This window comes from Tiliqua scincoides, chromosome 1, assembly GCF_035046505.1.
Source record: "Tiliqua scincoides isolate rTilSci1 chromosome 1, rTilSci1.hap2, whole genome shotgun sequence".
Taxonomy (NCBI): domain Eukaryota; kingdom Metazoa; phylum Chordata; class Lepidosauria; order Squamata; family Scincidae; genus Tiliqua; species Tiliqua scincoides.
The window spans coordinates 70452353-70474055 of NC_089821.1; the positions used below are offsets into that span (position 1 = coordinate 70452353).

At 47.6% G+C, this 21703-nt stretch overlaps 1 protein-coding gene across 3 annotated transcripts; it reads right to left on the minus strand.

Moving 5' to 3' along the window:
• Positions 1-81: 81 nt before the first annotated feature.
• TMEM198 (transmembrane protein 198) lies at positions 82-16643 on the minus strand. 3 transcript variants are annotated; one of them, XM_066611565.1, is made up of 5 exons: positions 16581-16643; positions 8393-8643; positions 6609-7184; positions 3318-3508; positions 82-1813 (listed from the first exon to the last, which is right to left on the minus strand). In XM_066611565.1, the coding sequence occupies exons 2-5, from the start codon at positions 8553-8555 to the stop codon at positions 1667-1669; spliced, it is 1077 nt and encodes a 358-aa protein (XP_066467662.1). In that variant the 5' UTR covers positions 8556-8643; positions 16581-16643; the 3' UTR covers positions 82-1666. The 3 variants fall into 3 exon arrangements, with proteins under 3 accessions (XP_066467662.1, XP_066467661.1, XP_066467663.1); XM_066611564.1 differs by lacking the exon at positions 16581-16643 and adding an exon at positions 13027-13115; XM_066611566.1 differs by lacking the exon at positions 16581-16643 and adding an exon at positions 9876-9938.
• Positions 16644-21703: the final 5060 nt, after the last annotated feature.

Consider the following 21703-nt stretch of genomic DNA (forward strand, 5'->3'; position numbering starts at 1 on the left):
TGGTATTCGGCAGCCCCAAAGATCTCCCTCCCCTTTACAGCCAGGCTTGTTTCACCCTCATGTCCAGAAGACTTGCGCATGCCAAATGTGCTAGTGTTCCTGCCCCAACCCAAGGCTTGTGGCACAGTCAGTCATGGAAGCACTGCTTCGAAAGGCTTTTTCTTTTTACTTGCGCAGCCGTAGCCCGGCAGCGTTTGGCACATATACAAAAAAGGAAGAAAAAAAAGACAAAACAAAGAAAAACAAGAGTGCAAGGTTTCTGTGGTGACAACAGTGGCGACTGGTGACAGAAACATGCCATTTCCCCATGGAGGAGAGGCCTTGCTGAGCTACGCTGGATCCGCTCCTGCCCCCATCTGTCCTACATGGAAGCTCTCCTCAAGTACTTTCAAAGATGGAGGCATTGAGAGACTTGCATTCCCCACAGAGATGTAGGCAAAAACAGAGATGTAGGCTCGCATCCCCCCCACAAGTAAGCAAAAGCCAAATGTGGGGGCTACTGAGCTCTGACAGACTCCCTGCACACTCACGCCCTGGTTCTGTGGGATTTGGCAAAAGAAAGGATGGGTGCAGGTGTGGGCCTCGGGAATGATAAAGAGGCCTGTAGAGACCTATTCCCCGTGCTGCATCCATCCTTCCAGTGAAGCCTCTGGGTCCAGCGGAGCTCCTCAGGCCCAGCTCTTTGTCAATAATAAATTAATACAGACAATTGTAACAAGAATATGTACATGGATCTGCCCCCTCCCCCTTCCCCTCCAGTCCCTTCCTACCCTGCTCTTACTCAGGGAAGAGGAGCAGGGGGAGGGGGCCTCAATAGGCTCATTGCCTGGATACCAGCTGGAATGCCCATACTTGCTCCAGCTCCGTCACACGCACGCACGCGCACACTCACACACTTCGACAACTGCCCAGCCCAGCCGAGTTGGTCTGGGTGCCAACCCCCACCCTCCTTGAGTTGCCCATTGAAACAGAATGCCAGGCACTGGTATGGGCTAGGGGCCCAGGGCCAGATGGCCCCATTTCCCTGAGCTGGCTAGTTCTAGCCAGACTGGAGTGAACTGAGTCAAGTCCAACCACTGTCCGTACACAATGGGCACCTGCCCCCCAAGACAGTCCTTGGGGTCACTTCATGAAGAGGCAAACTCTAGGACAAGGACTGGGTCCATCATGTGGCAAAACAGCACAGGAACACCCCACAGTCTCTCCATCTATGGGCCACTCCACTAGCAGTGGGTGGAGAATGTTGGCAGTTCTTATCATTTCCATGGGAAAGAGGTGGCTGCAGGTGATTGGCTCTTTCCTTTCTGGTCTCACAAGGCAATATTCACCCTTCCCCCAACTCCTGCATTCCACAGCTCTGGCCTGGGTGGGTTGCAACCAGGTCTCTCTTCAGCCCTTTGCCCCAAGTACCCACTTATACTCTTCCCTTGCCCTCCATTTCAGGGAGGCTTAGTAAGAGCCAATGTAGCACTGGGGGAGAATTTCACATATACTTGCAGCTAGAGAGTTGCTGGATTACATCTGCATGTCCAGGCCAGGCCCACGAATGCCAACAAGGAGTATCTGCAAGTCCGGATGGTAACACAGGCACTGAGCTATATCCACATGGCCTGACCAGTGTGACCATGGAGGACAGTGTCCTTGTGTCTTGGCGGGAGCTGATGAACTATACCCGCATGGCAGGGCCGGAGCCTGTCGTCAGGGGCACGGTGGAGCCACAGTCATAGTCTATGTCGATGGCAGCATGAGCGTTGGCCAGGAGGCTGTTGAGAGAGGAGCCCGTCTGCCGCTCCCGGAAGCTCTGTATGTAGCTCTACAAGGAGGGGGAAAGCAGAAAATGAGGCTACTGCCTTTCCTCCTCCACCCCCCATTTCTAGCTGGAGCCTGACAACATGGCAGAACTGGCCTTGTCTTGTTCCAGAGTGCTTTGGACAGGCCCAGGATCTTTCTGCCTATCTGCCTGGGAGACGGCTTATCCTCTGGCCTCATGCCTGCCAAATTTACCCCTCCTCGAAAGTAGCCAAGAACCAGCTGTTTCTCCACACACCACTTTCAACTGTTAACAAGACTTCCTCCTCTCCTATATTCTTGCATACCTATTGGGAAATGCTTACAATCCCACCTAGAAGGTCTTCTAGCCTTCCTGGAAATCAGAGGCTCTGACCTGACCTGACCTGGCTTGCCTGTGCTGTGATCTCATTGGATCAAGAAAACTAAGAGCTGATTTATGTGCTATGTGGCCACCAGGTAGTGTTTGCAGCCACAAGTGTTTGCTGGAGTAGGTGCGTGAAATGTGAACAGCATATGCACTTTCCTAAATTTACAAGGGATCTTAGTCAGGGTTCCCCAGGGATTGTGCCTGCCTCTAAATGTTCAGGAATATGTCCTGCTGCTCACACTTTACATATTTACCATAAAAAGGGGACTGCCTGGGCTTTGAGTCTCCTTGCAGTTTCGTACAGGTCACAGTGCCTTAGTTCTCTAGGCACCTGGACACCCCAAGATGGGGAGGAGCAGTGGTGGGTGTCATATCACAGTACAATTTATTCCTGGCTATTCGTTCCCATGCACACCAAAGAAAACTGGTACAGGCTTACTGAGTACAACTGACCAGCAGCTGCCATGATTAAGCACATTCACCAATCACTTGAAGCAACTAGTTCTGTTATGATGGCATGAGAAGGCCACTGCATTTCTTTTATATTAATTAGTAATGTTCAAGGGTCAAATGTCAATACTACTAGTATCGGACAGAGACTGAGGAATTATAGCAGAAGGCAACTTCCACAGAGACAGGAAAAAAGGAGGCATACCCCTCTACTTCTGGGTCTTAACCGATACTGCCATATGCAGGGAAGAGCACATCTTGAACACTGTTGCTCTACTCATCGTGCTGTGATGCTCTGCCTTATTTGCCTAGCACTGGTTTCTCTGCACATGGATGCATTTAGTCGGTGGCTAGCCTACAATGCTAGAGTCCCACTGATCCCCATTTCACCCCTTTCTCTATGGGAGCCTCACACAGTTGGTGGGGAATGCGATAGGTCCAAAGGCAAGAAATATTTCCAGCCTGCACAGGATGAATACTTAAACAGGGGAACCTTAGGTGTTTGATTATCCAAAGGCAAAGGATGGTGGAACTAACAGGAAGCCTGAGAAGAGAATAATGGGGGACAAGTTGACTCCCTCCATCAGTCTGTCTCACCTCTACGGCTAGACAGCTGAGTTCTTTGCAATGGAGTCATGGCTCCCACACCTCCAACACACAGATCCCCCCTGCCCAACCCCTGTGCAGGAGGGCACTGGCATTCACTCACTGGGGAGAGCACATCCCCATCAAATCGGCGCACAGGGTTAGGCTTGCGGCGATAGGCAGGCTCTGGTGGGTGGGCCTTGTGCTGCATGTGGGGGTGAGGATGTGGCCGCCTCTTCTTCTTCTTCTCCTTGCGCTCTTCCCGTTGCTTGATCCTCATCAGCTGGACACGGCGCTGCTGTCGGCTAATAATCACTGCAGAGAGAAGAAGGAGAGGGGTGAGGCTCTTAGGGTGGAGAGGGGAGGGGCAAAACCCTAGCTTAACAAAAGGCCTAGCAGATACCACCTCTGGAATACGTTAGCATTGGATGAAACAGAGGTCAAAACTGCAGCTCAGTTCCCCCCCCCCCCCAAAGCAGGTAGGGAGAGCCAATGTCTAAAAATATTAGGTGGAAAGGTTGAAGAATGCACCTCTACGCTCAATGTGTTTGGTCCCAGCCATTCTGACTCTGGGGAGTAGTCATTCAGATAAGAGAAGCCAGACTCTTAACCTGATGCTCCTTCTCTGCACAAGATGAGAAGGCATCCAAGCACATTCAGCAGCATCTATTGCCTCCTCTCTCTCTATAACAAGAGGTTAAGAATGGCTGGACAGAAGCAGCCGCATTCTTGCCAGAACATTCTAACCAACCTTTTGCTATGCTTGGAAAAGATGTCTGGTACTTAAAACACACACACAGACACCATTTGTTGCAAATGCACAGTTTAGATTCTGCCAGGAGTGGAAATAGGAATGAAGCAAATTGCTGGAGGGTGGGAAAATGTTTGTCGGTGGGAGAAAGAGTTAAGCTCACCATCACATGTGCATACATACATATTCACTCCACCCTGAAGAACATTTTAAAAGAGACTTCTCTACCATTATAATTCCTGGCAGTGAGCAGGGAGTTGGACTAGATGACCTCCAAGGCACCTTTCAACTCTATGAGTCTACATTTGTATGTTGTGTGTAGTTTGGCCCTTAGAGACAATATATGGAGCTGGATGTACCCTCTATAAATCTGGCTTAAGTCTTGAAGCTTTAATTGACTAATAACTACAATGAAATGAAAGCTTTAATGATATATTAAAATTGGTGTGCAGTTGCAATTTACAATTTGCCTGCAGTTAACTGGTGGGAGGTCACATGCCATCAGGTTGTTCCTGATGGGCATGAGAGATTCAGAGTATATCATACCTGTTTTGTATTACCGTAAGTGTGCTTTCTGGGTTTATTAAAGGTGCTGGCTATCACCTTTAAAGCCCTGCATGGTCTGAGGCCTTGTGTGAAGGACCATTTCTGCTCACAGAAGCCTACCAGGCCTTTAAGTCATCTTCTTGGTTCCTGCTCTTTGGCCCACCATTGATGTAAATTTGATTGGCAGTGATTGGAGACACAGCCTCCTCAGCAATGGCACCATGTCAGTGGAACATTTAGTTCAATGAAGGGAATCAGCCATTGTCTGCCTTTATGCATTCCCTAAAAACAAACTTTTCTTCATAGCTTTTATTGATGTTAGTCGGATGTTTTTACAGCGGACGTGACTTTTATTGCTGAAGATGCTTTCTTGTTTTAGCTGACACATTAATTTTAGCTGATACTGTATGTTGGTTTGATATACTGGGCTTGTAAAACTTTGCTGTTGATTTTATATTATGTTAAGTTTTAATTTTGAAACACTTTGTGCAAATTTTAATTTGAAAAAGCAGTTTTTAAATATATCAAATCAATGTGCCTGCTTCCCCCTGCTATTGTGATGAAAAAGGAACATGCAGCATAATCCTATGCATGTTTACTCAGAAATAAGTTGCACTGTACTCAGTGGGTATTGAGTACTCAAAGATTGTAATCTTAATGGTCCCTTTTCTTTTCTTTCCTATTTGTAACCATTACTAGCACAGTTTACCACTATCACTTTTTTCTAGCAATAAGACCCAAAGGAAACGGAAGGTGACAGCATTCTGCTAAAATGAATGCCAATGTGCTGATCTCTTTGAACTTGTTCTCTTTTGATAGTCACATTGACTCTGGTGTACCAAATTCTGTATTTCTGAAGTTGGTTAAAAAGAAAATATTGAAGAAAGCCTTTCCTGTCACTAGCTTCGGCTCATTAAAATATAAGTCAGCAGCTATGAGGAAATACCTTGGCATTCAGGATCCTCCAAAAGGTATCTTCATTGAAGTTTTGAAACACATATTCAATGTAATGAATTGATTATCATTTGAATTTTAAAGAAATAACTCAATGACAGGAGTTGATTCTGAGCAGCACAGCCAACTCCTGTGCTCTTCTGGGCTTGGAGAAAAGCCCTGTACATCTGAAATTGTATTTACTATAGGAGAGGAGACAAATGGGAAAGGCAATGTCTGTAACATACAGAAACACAACCAAGGGAAAACTGTCCCTGCATACTAGCAAAGTGTTTGCACATTCAGCTGCAGTTAAAGGCATAGAAAAGTTGAAAACCTAGTTCCCTCTTGAAAACAAGCATGATCACATGAACGAACACAACACAGCATGGCTATTTCTGGCAGAAAGTTCTGCTCTTGCTACAAAGGCAGCAAAGATAAACCCATTCATATGGCACAGAACTTTATACCCAGGTCAGATGATCCAACAAACCATGGAGTACTAAGCCCATGTGCTTCCCTCCCTCCCTCCCCTTTCCTCCCCAGCTTAGATGCAGAAGAGTTCTAGTTTGCTTAAACCACAACTTCATGTATCATCCAAATGCAGGAGCTGTGGCTTATAAATCAGGATGTGAAACTAGAAAATTCCAGGCTCTGTAAGTAGATGAGATTCCTCCTAGTGAGATGGGAGATGAAGAGGACAATAAAAGCTGAATTTAGTTCAAGGAACAATGGGACTAGGCAGGAAACTGGGTTGTATGCAGCAACAGGGCAAATGAGCCATTAGGCTGACCAGTCTGACTGTTCTTTTGCTTGCTTCCAACCAACCAATGTTCCCTCTAAATGGCCCACCTCACCCCAGCACTGTCTGTTCTAGTGGTTGTCTGCTGGTATTTATTTGCATCTTTTTAGATTGTGAGCCCATTTGGGACAGGGAGCCATTTAGTTGTTTGATTTTTCTCTGTAAACCGCTTTGTGAACTTTTAGTTGAAAAGCGGTATATAAATACTGTTAATAATTAATAATAATAATAAATTTTAAGGGAAGCACATGGACCCCTACCATGGCTCTGGAGCACCTAGAGGGAAGCTGCATGGGGCTTCTCTTCCAGCAGTGCAGACACATAGTTTATGGGGAAGGTTGCTTCCAACTCACTTCCTAGCTTTGTGCCAGCACTTCACTCACCCTCAGTATGTGAATATCCCTCAGCTGTGACCTTCCATTGCACGAGGACACCAAGTAATGCCAGGACAGGCCAGGTACCCAGAATGACCCAGCTGTACCAGCAGATGGGCCGGGCAGGTGCGACCTTGACACGCTCATAGACATACTGCAGCAGCAGGAAGAGCTCCACGAAGTAGTCGGCCGTGGCGGTCATGACGGCGCTCCCAAAGACGGCGGTGGAGAGCGTGGTGAAGAGGCGCTGCCACTGCAGGGTAAGCACGGCACACAGCATGCCTATGCCCAGCAGCAGGCCAATGGGGATCCAGACAGTAGGTGGGTGGTAGAACTGCTCCATCACCACCAAGGCAGCCACAGCCAGCAGCAGCCCCAGCAGCAGCCCCACCATGAACAGCCCCACACTGCGCACAAGCATGGTGACAAGCCCACAGAGCACCCCGATGCCCAGCCCAATGCCCACGGAGGCCTCCACGCTCAGCTGAGTGTCCAGCACCCGCTCCTTATAGCACAGCATGAAGATGATCACTGAGCCAAACATCAGCCCTGTCAGGAACATCACAGCTTTGAAGCAGCGGTAACCTGAGGATGAGAGGAAGCAGTTCTTAACATCTGAGAATGCAACAAGGGGCTCAGAGCAAGGCTGCCTGTCTGTCTGCAGTCGCAGGGCAATCTCTCCTCCGAGCCACCTTCGACAGAGCTCTGGGCGCCGATCCCAACTTGCCCCAACCTCCCCACCTCTGAGGCTCTGCTCCTATATCACAAAGATGTATTTCCTACAGAGAGGATCCTAATATCTAGGACTTCACAAGCCATGTCATTTTCTCGGGCAATTTCCTGCATTCCCCGCAGGAGCCTGTAAATTATGGTGGAAATACATAAACGTCCCACGGAAAACTGAGCAGCCTTTCTGAGACAGTTGCCATGCTTAGCCCAAGAACCCAACCATGCAGCCTGCAAAGTCTGCGCTACTCTCTGTGAGCCATGTGGTCTAGCGGAGAGCAGAACATGTTGAAATATCCCTTCGAGTTTGTACTGCCTGATCAGAAGCTCGGGATCAGAAAACTTCCTGGAAGTGTGTTGGGTTTACAATGGGGAAGATTAACACAGCAAGCTAGGGCGGCATTTCTCAAAGTTTGTCCCCTGTTGTACCATTTTGCACAGTCCACCTATTGAAAGTACCACAGGAAGTAACTGGTGATGATGTCATCACCAATTAATTCTGGATTAGGAGGCCAGATGTGACGCAACAAACACCAGTAAGAGGCTCTGGGAGGGCTGTGATAAGCATGCTTTGGAGCTCTGCTCGCCAAGCCAAGCCTCCTACCGTTGTTCGTTGCATTGTGTTGCTGGTCTCAATGCTGGGGGGCAAGTGCCCAGGGATCCCGCGTGTACCACCAGATACCACCTCAAGTCCCACCGGTGGTACCTGTACAACTGGTTGAGAAACACTGAGCTAGAGAAGGCCTATCAAAGCAGGGAGCCAGCTTCTTCTGTCTTCCTTGCAACATGATCCTAAACATGTTTTTTTGAAAATGTCCCACAGAGTTTTCAATATATGTCTTGCTAAGTAGGCTTAGGAAAGCAAGTGGGACACCATGTTGAGAATTTTGTCAGCCTGTGTACCACTCCATTGCTGCTGCAAACACACTGGGACCCATGAGTGTTCCATGGCTATGTGGGCCTGATGAAGGGAGTTCAGAGCACCTCTTCCCTCTGATCCCCAAGCTGCATCCCAACTATCCTCTTTGCCCCTAGAGTGGCTTGCAGACACCACCAGCCCTGCTCACCGAAGAAGCAATAGATGATCCCAAAGAGGCAGCACATGGCACACACCACAGAGGGCACCACTTGGTAGCGCCGCTCAATCTCCTGCTCGCAGCTATGTGTCCGGTCCTGGCCTGGTGCGTGTGGTAGCAGAGGAAAGCGCAGAGTCTGTACAGTTGACGTCATGGCTCTTCAGGGTTTCCGAGGCAAAGTCAGGCTCCCCACTCCCTCCCCGGTGCCTGTGGGGGTTGCTGCCTCATGGCATTGCTTCCATCTGTGGAGAGAAGAAGGCATGAAAGGCATGAGGCCCAGGCTCCTTGGGGGTCTGGTGAGAGACTAGCTAGTTGCCCAAACTACCCATGTGAACCCTACAGACTTCTGAGAGTAAAACTGACATTATGGACTCAATCCAGGCTTATTAACAGGACTTTAAGGCAAAACCCTTTCCATACTCTGCAATGCTATGTCTTCTCTGTGTTTGGATGGGAGCTGCAAGAGGCTTAAAGTAGCAATGAGGATCAAATACATGATAATATCAGGGGCACCAACTCCACCCAGACTTTACAGGCAGACAGAAGAAGCTGTCTTGAGTGCTGTTGATGAATTAAAGGGACAGAAAAGCTCAGGCACCCAACTGGTGTCTCCCCACACCTCCCTTGTGGGATTTTTTGGATGGTGCTCAGGACTCCCAGTGATCTTTCTCCACCTCTGTCGCTACAGAAAAATCTCACTATCTCAGCCAAGCCTGCCAGGGAGCCTTACAGCATATTCCATGACGGAAAGAGCTCAGAGCAGTCTTGGAAGAAAAAGGTTCTGAGCAGGGATGGGACAACTTTCCAAAATCAGGGGTGGGGAGGGGGGAAGAATGCGGCTATAAAGAGAATCTCCATGGTATGGTCTCCATGGCAATGGAAAGAAGAACAGATGATACTTTTAACAACACACAGTCAGACACCCCCCACCTTCCCCTCCCCCAGTTTCTAGCTGCCAGAACCAGTGGGGTAAGTGAATGAGTCACGGAAGGGGGTGTAGCAGTTTGGAAAAGCATCTGTTGGAGATTGAGTTTCATTAACCCTGTGCATGTATGTCTGGCTGCCTGAGACCAGTCTTCAGAGCAATGAAAGACCGGCTGGCTGAGTGGGGCAGCCTCCAGCCAGTTTACCACTCGAAGCAGCAGCAAGAGACCCTGGATTCTGTTTTACGCTCAAGCATTCAACACTCTTGCCGTCCCCGTCCCCCCACCTCCCACATTTTCTCGACTGGTGGACTGCAGGAAGGGGGGGCGCAACAGAGGCATTTGTGTTAACTCTTCCCCACTGACATGCGATCAGACAGTCATGCAAGACCCAAGATCAAGTCGCAGGCAACTCCACCAGCCCTCTGCAATCTGCAAGTGAAAAGGCAGAACCCTGAACTGATCCATCCCTAAGGAAGTCTCTGATACCCATCCCCAGGCAGGCAGTCCTTTCTCACACAAACCACAGAGGGATCCCTTTGGTGACTGACTGGGGGTGGGGAGAGGGGAGGAAGAGGCCTTGGAAGGTACAGCCAAAGGAAGCCTGTTTCCCCATCCCCTTGCAGTCCAGGAACATGTCAGAGGCCTGGGAAATCTCGCTCTCCATGTTTTTCATTCTCTCTCCCCCCTCACTCTTCAATCTGCCAATGAGCACCAGTACGGAAAACACATCATCTCCTGATTGGTGCACTCTCTGTTGCTAAGGGAGGCAAATCATTTTCCAATTGGCTGCTGAGAAATTATCCTCTGCCTTCTTCTCCGCTACATCTTTTTGCTTTGTTTCAACAACTCTGCTTCTAGCACATGACCACCACCACCCGCCTCTCCACCCTCTCAAAGTGGCCGCACAGAAAGACACAACCCTGCTTTGCCCCATTCCTGCTTGATTCACTTCAGCCTTGATCCCAGCCTCACTCCTGAATGCCAACCTATATCCTCCTTGTTATTATTCCTTCTTATTCCTACCTATGTTCTCTTTGCCAGGCTCCCCAACGCATGGTGCCCCTTAAACATGCCTTTGCAACCTCCACATTATGACTAACCAGGATGAAACGTGTCTCTATCATGAGCAAAGTAAGAGTCTTGGGTGGTGCAGCCTAGTGCAATCTGCCCATTTCCCATGCCTCCTTGCTTACTAGGCTAGCCTTGTAACAAAATGGAAAGCCCTGAAGCATAAATTGCATTGTTGATGGAGATAGACAGGTTCCAGCTGGGGAAAGTAAGCATCACACTTGCTGCCTATGAGATAAGGAACTCACACTTAAAAAACAACCCTAAGGAATCTTTCCACTTGAAGGTCTGCAACTCTTCCCATGACAATATAAGCAGAGATTTTTGGCCTCCTCCTTTCTGTTTATGACAATACCAGACACAAGTAAAGCAGTGCCTGTGGAAGGACACAAATAATGATTTACCAAGTAATCACCGCTTGACAATTCAGTCATCTGTAACTTGCTGCCAAGCAGTGAATTCAACCTTACTTCACATTCACTCCCAGTCAGAAATCCAGGAAATCAGGAACAATAGTAAAAATCTCCTCACCACCTGGCACGTTATTATAGACGAGTCACCATACAATCACCTGTATTCACACACACACACACACACACACATCATTACTATCTAGCTTATAGTCTGTCAGCACCAGCAAATCAATGAATCGCATTAAACAGGATTCAGACTGCTGGATCAATGGCTACAATGTCAATATATTGTTCACAGGGAAAATGACATCAAAGCTGGCAGAAAGTTGGCTTCTCACTTATCCCTGCAGTTAGAGAACTATTTTATTAGAGGATGGTCCAACAGCAGTAAATTGAACAAAGTTAAGGCAGGCTCTTAGTAAATACAGAGACAATGGACTCAAGTTGGAAGGAGAAACTGAGAAGCACATGGCCCATTCCAAACTCCCCCCATATGAAATGTAGCTAGTGAGAGCTATTGAGACAAACTTCAGTTTGTACTTCAGTTCCATTGCTCTCAATATGGGGGACTATGAGAAAGAAATGTCTTTGGATTACTAGAATCATAGGTGATTTGCCATCAAAAAGTGCAAACAGAAAACTGCCTGATCCAGGAAGAGAAGAAAGTGATGGCTGAGGCTGCAATCCCATACGCTCTTTCCTGAGAGTAAGTTGTACAGTACTCAATGGGACTTATTTCTGAGTAGACAGGCATAGGATTGTGCTGTGAGCTGGCATCTCTCTGTCAGCCCAATCCTATGCCTGTCTACTCAGAAATAAATTCCATTAGAGTCAATAGGGCTTATTCTCAGGAAAGTGTGGATAGGATTGGGCTGTGTGAAAGCTTCCTGTTGCAGGTTAGAAATGGTCCATAATAAAAAAATGGATCCCAGCTAGGTGGCGTCAGTTTCAGATGCTGAGACAGATACATGTACTCCCCATAAAACTCAGTATACCTTATAAAATGAAAAACTTTTTAAATGGGATGACATGAGAAGAACTCTGTTGAACTGAAAGTCTGTTTCCCACAGAAGCCAGCCAGATGCCTCCAGGAAACTCCATGCTCCAGGAAACTCCAAGTAACACCATGCCCAGGCTTTTAAAAAAGTGAAAATGGGGGAAAATCTGCCTCCTCCCTCCAGGAACTCGCCACCCACTTGCTCTGTCGCCTTCCCCCCAGGCTCCTTCCTCATATTAACACCTTTTTGGTTCCTTGCTGTATCATAATAACACCTAAAAGGTTCTCAGAACAATCAGTCTCATTGGTCAGTTTTGAGTTGAGAAAGTCCAGTTTCTGTTACATAATGCAGTTGTGTTTTTATTTTCTGTTTATTTGGCTATAACCTTTAATAGAATAGAGATACTTCGACATGGTTTTTTTCATTGCATTCTGCATTAAATTCTGCATCAAATGGTATATAACTTGATGGTATTCAAAAATAGCAAGGTTTTCACAATTTTGACCACTAGTGTCAAGCTCAGGTTGTTGCGCCCCCTAAAGCTAGTTGTCCAGTGCAATTGGACAGTGCCCCCTGCATCCCCTTAGCTACATCACTGCAATGGAGTTTACTCCAAAGTAAGTATACACAAGACTACAATGTTAGAATAATATAGTAACCACATAGGTTCTGGCAGAAAAGTGCTAGTAAAATACAAAGCCATGCTGAACTGGCCTTTTTGGTGTAAGAAGGTGCAAGACATTGAGTTACTGAGAATTCTTCACTTCTGTGTATGTCACACGCCTGCACAGCTAGGTACAATGCAGAAGCCTCCATATTTCTAGACTAATAAGGTGCTGGTCCAATAAAAACAGATCACCTTCTCTATTTGCTGTCTCTGAAAATCACACAAATCTACTGAATGGACACAAACATACTGTCATGCTCTTGTTCCACAACAGGAACATTTGGCCTCATGCCAACACCTATCTGCCAAAAATCAGTTTGAACCTAAATGTGGAAAATAAGCCCCATACAGTCACTTCCTAGTCAATCTCCAATTTGTTTTTCTCTGTGGCACAGCCTTTCTGACTTCCTGACCTCCCCCACACTGTTCTTATCTCCCACTTCACTGTGGTCCTCTTGCCTAGAAAGGAAGAAAGGCCAGTGCAGTTCACAGCAAACTAACACCTGCTGTGGGCCTAGTACTGGTTCTGATAAAACACAAATACCACAAATACCTTCCCTGCGGAGATAGATCTTGATCTGTACTGCCTATATGTGCGCTTGTGAGCAAAGGAGACTCTGCTCTAGATGACACCAGCCTCATCCTTCCTCTCTGGGAGCAGGGAAACTCACATCTTGGTCTGCTGTGTTAAACATATTTAAGTCTTCTGCAAAGACTGGAGGAGGGGCTGCGTGACTGACTGGCCCTGCTGTAGGTTCCAAGACTGTTCCAGCTCGGCTCCATTCCAGGAATTGGCTGAGCTCCGGCTAATCCTCCTCCACAGTGATTGAGGACCAGAGTTCCCACTTTCCCACAGGCTCCCTTTATGTGCTATATCTGTCCAGGCAAACTTTATAGCCTTAAAAAGAACAGTGAGACAACCTCTTTATTACAAAGCAGTAGATGATTCCACAAGAGAAAGGTGGGGGGTGGGGGGTGGAAAGAAACTTTCTTTGTGCTAGTCCTCAGGGTGTGGGAGCACAACTAGGGCAGTTCTACAAACCACGTCACCACATAAAGAGTTGTGCCCCATACTGCAATCCAAAGTTCTCTCAGGAAGGGGTGGGAGCTATGGAGAGGGGCTGTTAGAGTGCAGTTTGGATTCTGCAGCTGGTGTCTTAGGGAAGGCCAGGAGGGCTATCCTGACAGACAGGATAAGCAAGAGAGTGTTGGAGCAGGCAGTGAAATCTCACTTAGTTGGGACAGGTCAGAAAAGCTGCCAGAGCATCAGGTGGGCTCAGCATCTTCTGACAGAGGGTGCTATTGCAGGGTACAGATTGTGGCACTGAGCCCTTTGCCTCCTAAGAAAAAGTACCAGGGCCTGCTGCTATAACAGCTAACTGTTCCTAAAGCTTAGAGTTAGACATGCCTGCTGACAGAGGGCCCAATCCTGTCCAACTTTCCAGCACCGGTATAGCCACAATGCAGACCCGAGGTAAGGGAACAAATGTTCCCATACCTTGAGGAAGCTTCTGTGACTGCCTCCCCACCACAAGATGCAGTGCACACCCCATTGGCACAGCTGCACAGGCACTGGAAAATTGGATAGGATTGGGCCCATTGTCTGTTTGTGTAGCAGGGAATCCTTGCTGCCTTATCCTCTTTTTGCCTCTGGGATTATTCTGAAAGCTTGAAGAAAAGCTCCTAATGAAAGAATCCTATTAACCTGGGAGCAGCCCAGGGGAGTGGTCCTGTGAGAATCAGCTGCAGCATAAGGCCCTCTCTTACAGGTGCTCTGCAAACAAGAAGGAAACCTGGGCTAACCCTACACTGGAAGGAAACACCCAGCAAAGGATTCAAGGGGGCAGCAAAAAGTCATATGCATTTTGTTGAGGAGCTGGTTGGGCTTCTGCAACAAATTCCAACATGTCTGGCACTGGAAAGCACTTAAATCAACACCAGCTGAAGCAGAGGTAGATAAGCTATAAGTGACAAGCACACATACACACATGCTGCCCACAGCCTGTGCAGCCCAGCCTGTCCCTGCCTCTTCGAACTTGGACTCCAGAGAGTGACTAGCTCAGGATGCTTCAGTCTACGCTTCCCTTGGTGGCTGATTGCAGTGTCCTGGTTTGCAATGGCTGTTTTCAGCCATTATGTCATGAGCCTGATGGTTCTCAACCATACAAACAGGCTCAAAGGAGCATTGGGTTACTCAAAGGAGCAAACCTGCACTGGGTTACTCGGGTTGAAAGAATCAGCAGCTTTTAACAACAAGTGGCTGGGTTACTGGAATGTGAAACTCTTCAGTACCAACCTGATGTTACCAAGTTCCATGCAAATCCCAGCTGAAACTCAGTGCACTAAAGGCGCTTCCTGCCACTGTCTGGTTGATTGACTACATGCCATTCGAAGACATACTGCCCTTTTCCATCTCGACCATAAGGCTGACCATTCGAGTCCCCTGTGGGTTCTTCCAAAAAGAGGTGTTCATTAGTCTTGAGCATGAAGAACCGTTTGCTGGACATCCCCCAGCCACACAGGGGACTGTGCAGATCCCTGTGCTGACTGCTCTCAATCCATAGGAACCAGCAGGATTGGAAGAGGTGACACTGCAATGGTAGCACCAAATCAGCTACAACATCACAGTCTCTCCTTTGAAATTCCTGTCTTGGCACTATGGTGGCTGGAGCCCATTGGCGCCATCAGGCTCTAATCAGCCATGTCGACCTAAAGGAAGGCCTGATTGGAGAAGTCTGTGGGATTGTCATTCTCCTTGCAACATTCCAGCCTGGCTTCTCTCACATCCATTCACTATGCTGCAGGCTGGTCTCCACCATATCCTCCACGACCAAACTACCATGTCCCAGCCTGTATTCTCTCCCTTCCCTGAGCTTGCTAGTACTGGGCTTTGTCCATTCCTTGCTCTAATGCCATAACTTGGTCCCACCCCTTCATGCATTCCCCGCCATTCATGCAAAAAAAGCTCCACTGGGTTGCATCCTTGTTTGGGACTCACAGATCACACAGAGGAAGCTGGAGGGTTGCTAGGATACTGAGCTGCAAAGACTTCTGGGGGCCAGGTTCCCTTTGTTTGGGATGAGGGGTCCCAAGAGAATCCTGGGCTTGTGGCCCCTACAGATGCTGGGGGTCGCAGCCCTTCAATGGCCAGCAATACAAAGAGGTCTCTTCTTTGGAGGGGGGAGAGAAATATTATTCCCATCCACCCAACAAAAAGATTTTGTTTTTGTTTTCTTTAAGAGCAGGCTTTGTTTCCAAACACTTATGCAAATTAGAATATAGAACCAGATCAGAACCTGGCTTTGTTTTGGGTTTGCTCCCAGCCAGAAGCCATACAAGTTGGGGGGGGGGGGAGGACAGAGGCTGCAGTCCTATCCACACTTACCTGGGAGTAAGCCCCATTGACTATAATGGGACTTAGTTCTGAGTAGACATGCCCAGGCTTGGGCTCTGGGGCTGCAATCCTAGCCACACTTTCCCGGGAGTAAGCCCCATTGACTATAATGGGACTTACTCCTGAGTAGACATGCAGAGGATTGGGCTGAGAAGCTCTGTAGGCAAGGAGTGCCTTCCAGCAGGAGTGGGGGAGTAGGGCTGGGGAGGGGGGAGAGCAGCCCCTGAGCCTGGCCGAGGAAGGCTCTGTGGCTGCCGCAGCGAGAGGCACCTATTGTGTGCGCGAAGAAAGGGCAATCCGGAAGCCCCCCCCCGTCTCCCTCCTGCCACGTCCCTCCATCCATGCCTGGACAGGCCTCGATCCTCGGGATGCTGCATGTCTGGGGCGACTCTGGGTGCAGTCCTACCCCCCCCCCGATGCTGGGTGCCTCAGGGCACTCCAGCCCCCCAGCCTCCCCAACTTCTCACCGCTGCCTGAGCCACAAGCCATGGCCCCTGCCGGAGGGGAGGGGGAGGCACGGTGGCCATCACTGCTCCCCTCCCCTCTCTTGCCTGCTTTGTGCTCCAGCAGCCCTGCCGCTGTCCCTCCCCTCAATCCCTCCCCTGCCACCGACCAGCCTCTCCCCCTCCCTGCAAGGGGCGCTGCAGGAGAGCGCAGCAGCAACTCCCCCCCTTCCCTTCCCTTCCCTTGCCGGCGGCCGTTCCCCTGCCTACCTGCGCCGCCCGGTCTCGAACCCGTTCCGCCAGAGCCCGCCTGGCTCGGCCCGGTGCTGAGGGACAGCTCCGCCTGACGTCACCGCGCAGGCTCCCTCTCCCCGGACCACAAATAAGCCGCCTTCCTCCCTGGCTGTCCGCGCTCCTCCTCCCGAGGGCTCAGTCCGCCCCCGGGTCTCCTCGCCTCCGCTGCTGGAATGGAACGGGCGGGGGAGGTGCAGTGCGCAGCCGGCGGGGGGGGGCGCCTCCTACACAGGCAGCGTCCCTCCAGCCAGGCAAGCCGGCTCGGAAGAAACTTCCTCCAGGCTGGAAGAGCCCCCTCCTGGGCATGTCTACTCAGAAGTTAGTCTCAGTCTGTCCAATGGGGCTTACTCCCAGGAAAGTATGTATAGGGTGCAGCCGAAGTAGGTCAATGGGATTTATCCCCACGGAAGTGTTGCAACCTCAGCAATCATCAGCTGGGCTTCCCGTGGCTTTACACACACACACACACTGCATTTATATATCTATATCTATCTATATAAATACAATCAGTGGCGTAGCTAATGATCGTGTAGCCTGGTGCCAAGCTCCAGAAGTGACATCACACCCAGGTTTTTAAAAAAGTGAAAATTGGGAGGAACCCACCTCCTCCCCCTAGCAGCTCCCCACCTACTTGCTGTGCTGCCTCCCCCCAGCCAGTGGCATAGCAAAAGCATCTATCTGCTACCCGGGGTCAAATAAGATTTTGTATTCCCCCCCCACATGATAAAATCAAATTTAATTAAGTAGATAAATAAAAAGTTATTGGTTCCATGCTGTATCATAATAGCATCTCATTGGCACTCAGAACAATCAGTCTCATAGGTCAGTCTGGAGTTAAGCAAATCCACTTTTTGTTCCACAAGACAGTTGTGTTTTCTGGTTAATTGGCCATAACTTTTGATAGAACACGGATATTCCAGTGCAGTTTGTTTCATTGCACTCTGCATTGAATTACCTTTCCAATGATATATACGTAACATGATGGTATTATTCATACATACTAAGATTTTCACAATTTTGATCACTACTGTCAAGCTCAACTTGTTGCCCCCCTAAAGCTTGATGCCCGGTAGAACTGCTATCCCCTGCACCCTCTTAGCTATGCCACTGAATACAATGCATTTGAATTCTTAGCTCAAATGCATTGTATTTCTCAGCCCCACTGCATTAGAGTTTTGTATCAGAAACCAGAGAATTTACCCACAGAAAATTTAGCCAGGGGATCAGGTTTGTACTACCAACATCTTGGTCTTCTTTTCCTTTTTTAAGCCCTTTCTGGTCAACGTTGCATATACACAACAAGGATCAAGTGTGTACAGCTGTGGGCTGGGCAGAATTAAGGGTAAGCATGTGGTCCTCATAATGTATAGGGTAGTCTCAGGATATCCTTTCTAAAATATCTCAGTGCTCACTCTCTCTGAACAAGCTACCTTTTTCTGGAGTACAAAGAACAACTTATGCTCCAGAAATGCTCATGTAAGCCACCACTCATGAGATCCTTACTAGGGAGTTCACCCCACTGGACACAGTGGAACTTACTTTTGAGTAAGTGTGCACAGAATTGCTCTGTCAGTAGGGTGACTCCAAGGCATCCCATGCTCTGTAGAATGTGTGTCCAATTTTGCTTTCCTTTTGCTATCCAATAATTTGTGTCCTTTTGCTGTCCAATAATTCTGGTATCACTTTTTCTGTTTGATAGGAAAAAAGAATCAATATTAGCTACTTGCACACATTCCTAGTGCCCTTTGTGATTCTTTGACCTGGGCATTCTTTTGATCTTAAAAGATCTTTGGGAAGGAAAATACGCCTGTGTGATCTGTCATTTAAAGGACTGTGACTTGACCATGAGCAGGGAAATCTCTAGTTCCCATGGAGCTGCTCCACCTATGACCACTGGGTGGATGAGGACTTTACATGTTACTATCACATGTAGTCTAGTGGCCAGGCTCACATACTAAACACCCAATCAGTGGCATTCAAATCGAAGAACGGATGGGAATATGGCAGAAAAGCCAAATATCCCTGGCCTCTGGAGGTCAGCCTCTCGACTGGCTTAGGTACTTCATCAAATCTGCTCAAGTCTGAATCCCACTTACCATCTGCTGAGCTCCCTGTGTCATGAAGAGGAGGAGGAAAAGAACGTGTGGGAATGATGATTAGGCACTGCTGCTCCCACTGCCATCCAGTCACCCTCCCACTCTCAGTCTTGAGCAGCTCAGACAGTTTAGACTCTTCTTTGCTGTGCCAGGAGATTAACTCTGCTCCATGAACAAATGAGAAAAGCCTTTCCTTGTCTTTGTGATATGATAGGCAGTAACACATGTGCCTGCATGTCTGCCTCTACAGATTCTGTGATTCTGTAAAATGTGATTCCCTTAGTGGCACTCAATACTGTATATGGCCCTGCTGTTTCCTATATTATTAATAATATTTATACTTATTTATAATATTTATAAATATTTATATATAATATTTATACACTGCTTTTCAACAAAAAGTTCACAAAGCGGTTTACAGAAAAAAATCAATGGTGATATTCAGGCATGACAGCCTGAATATCACAACCCTAGCAGCAGTTCCAGGTTATAAGCAGTATTTTAGCCAATCACCAGCCTTATGCTGGTCTTGATAGGGATAAGCACCTGAGGATTGCCAAACTTGTGAGCTGCTTTCTTAAGCTGTCCTAGAGCACAAAGCATAGTCCATTTCAGAACAACAACGCTTTGAAATATATGGCACTGATTCACTGCCACTGAAAGCCAAATACAGTTAATAAGAGTACATATTTATTTATTTAAAAGATTTATACCTGCTTTTTTCTAAGAAAGATAGCTTTTGGAGAATTAAGGGTGAGTTGAGCTAAAAGGAAACAGAGAACAGTGGTTCTCACACTGGGATCCACTTTTTATAATGAGAATCTGTCAGGATCTACCAGAAGTGATGTCATGACCGGAAGTGACATAATCAAGCAGGAAAATTTTTCGCAATCCTACCCACACTTACCCAGGAATGAGGCTGCAATCCTATACATGCTTTCTTAGAAGTAAGCCCCATCGAAGATAATGGGACTTACTTCTGAGTAGACATGCATAGGATTGTGCTGTAAGTCCTATTTATGGTCATTGTTAAAAGAATATACAGAGTAGCCTGTTAAAAGTACAGGTCTGTAACATTTCCCCACATGCAGTCACATACCATGGTAGCATCAAGTCTAATATATTAAAAACAAAATATTGAAATGAATGGGGACCCAACTGAAATTGGCTCAAGACCCACCTAGTGGGTCCTGACCCACAGTTTGAGAAACACTGCAAAAGAAGAACAAAGAACAACTTGCTAAAGCTGTAAATGATGCATGGTTACAAAGTAGAATACATTGGGTTTTGGCATTTGCTGGCTTTGCAGGATTGAGAACAACAATATGATGATGTGCAAGCCTCAAAAATGTTCTGGCTTCCATAAAACTTTAAAGTGATATCATTGAAATGAGGATCAGAGAGAGATTTTGAAGGACTTCGTGGAATGAAGGATCTCCATCTTTGTATCTTGATGGCTGAATCACTGAAGACCTTTAAGGACCAAATGACATAAGTATGCTCTGTCACAGATGTTCTTGAAGTGCTCTTTCAACTAGAAGTGCCTCCTTTTTTCCTTAAAACAGCCATATGGGACAGCATTCCTGGTTTGAACTGGTAGATGCAGAGAGGAGGAAGTTCTTTAGAGCCTAAGGCCCAAACCCTAACCAACTTTTCTGTACTGACACAGCTGTGCCAATGGGGCATGTGCGGCATCCTGCAGTTGGATGACAGTCACGGATGCCTCCTCAAGGCAAGGGAATGTTGTTACCTTGGAGCTGAATTGCCTAGGTGCTGGAAAGTTGGTTAGGATTGTGCCTTAAGAGTACCATTATAGGATTGTACCCTAACAGCCCAATCCTAAGGGCGCAGTATGTCAGTGGAATGCATGTTCTACCATGTGTGATTTCCAGCTGTCATGTGACTTAGCTGAAGAGTGTGGCCTGGCCACTGCTGGAAGCAGTGAGTGGCCAGGTCTGTGCAGCAACTGCGGACGCCTGCCACTTCAGGTATATGGGGTCAGAAGGAGTGGGGGAGGATGATGGAATGCAGAAGGATGGGTGGATCGGACCTGGGAAGTGGGTGGGTTTGGTGGCAGTAGTGCCCACCAAATCCTGACCCCCTTTCCAGGCCTGATCTGCCTTCATAGGTCAATGCAGGCTGCTTGCATCAGTGATATTGTTGGCGCAGGTCTGAGTTGACCCACTGGGCCTGGAGGGCCTTACTCTGGGGCAAGGGAACAAATTTCCCTTATCCCCAGGCCTCTTGAGGCTAAACTCCCCCACAGGATTCAGCGGACACCACATTGGCACCACAGCATTGCTTCACAGGGAATTGCAATGGATTGGGTTGCCCGAGTAACACTCCAAATTTGATTTCTTCCATAAAATCTCCCATTGAAGTGGGAAGTTTCCCTTGAAGTGGCTTTTTTCCTTTTGTATGTGATGTCAGTTTTTTGCTAACTGGCTCTTGGGTGGCGGATGTTTCCAGATGGCTTCTGGGTGGAATGCAAATATGACTTTGGTGATCAACAGGCTTTTAACAAAGTACAGCTACAGCATCATTACATAACAAGATGTTTGACAATGCATCCATTTCCCATACAAATTTAATGTTCACTGTTCATTGAGATAGATAATGGTAATAGCTTTCCATGGATTTACAGAGGGGCAAAGTACAGTGATACATAAAGGTTTGAGGAGTCTTCCAATTTCAAGAGTAGCATTGCAAATACAATCCTGAAAGTACCGTACTTGGATCACCAGTTTCCACATTAAGGTTCTCAATCAAAATTTCAAAGGTACTACACTAAAGTGTGTGTGTACGTTTTATGACCTTTAGCTGATCTGTGATATATTTATTAAAATATAATTCCTAAAAATATGGGATGCCCATACAAACAGCAATTAATAAATCAAATTCAGAACTGTTGGGCAGCCCAATCCTGAGCTGCCTGTTGCACCGGGACTGCTGTGGAGCTGAAACAGATGCCGCGGCATCTTGTACACAACAGAACAGCTGCCA

What these genes read in the sequence shown, in the direction of transcription:
- TMEM198 (XM_066611565.1), bottom strand. Translation starts at nt 8,555, where the DNA reads ATGACGTCAACTGTACAGACTCTGCGCTTTCCTCTGCTACCACACGCA. An exon ending in GATCATCTATTGCTTCTTCG is followed by an intron (nt 7,185 to 8,392) that starts GTGAGCAGGGCT and finishes TCTCATCCTCAG; the next exon opens with GTTACCGCTGCTTCAAAGCT. An exon ending in GGGATATTCACATACTGAGG is followed by an intron (nt 3,509 to 6,608) that starts GTGAGTGAAGTG and finishes TTCTCTCTGCAG; the next exon opens with TGATTATTAGCCGACAGCAG.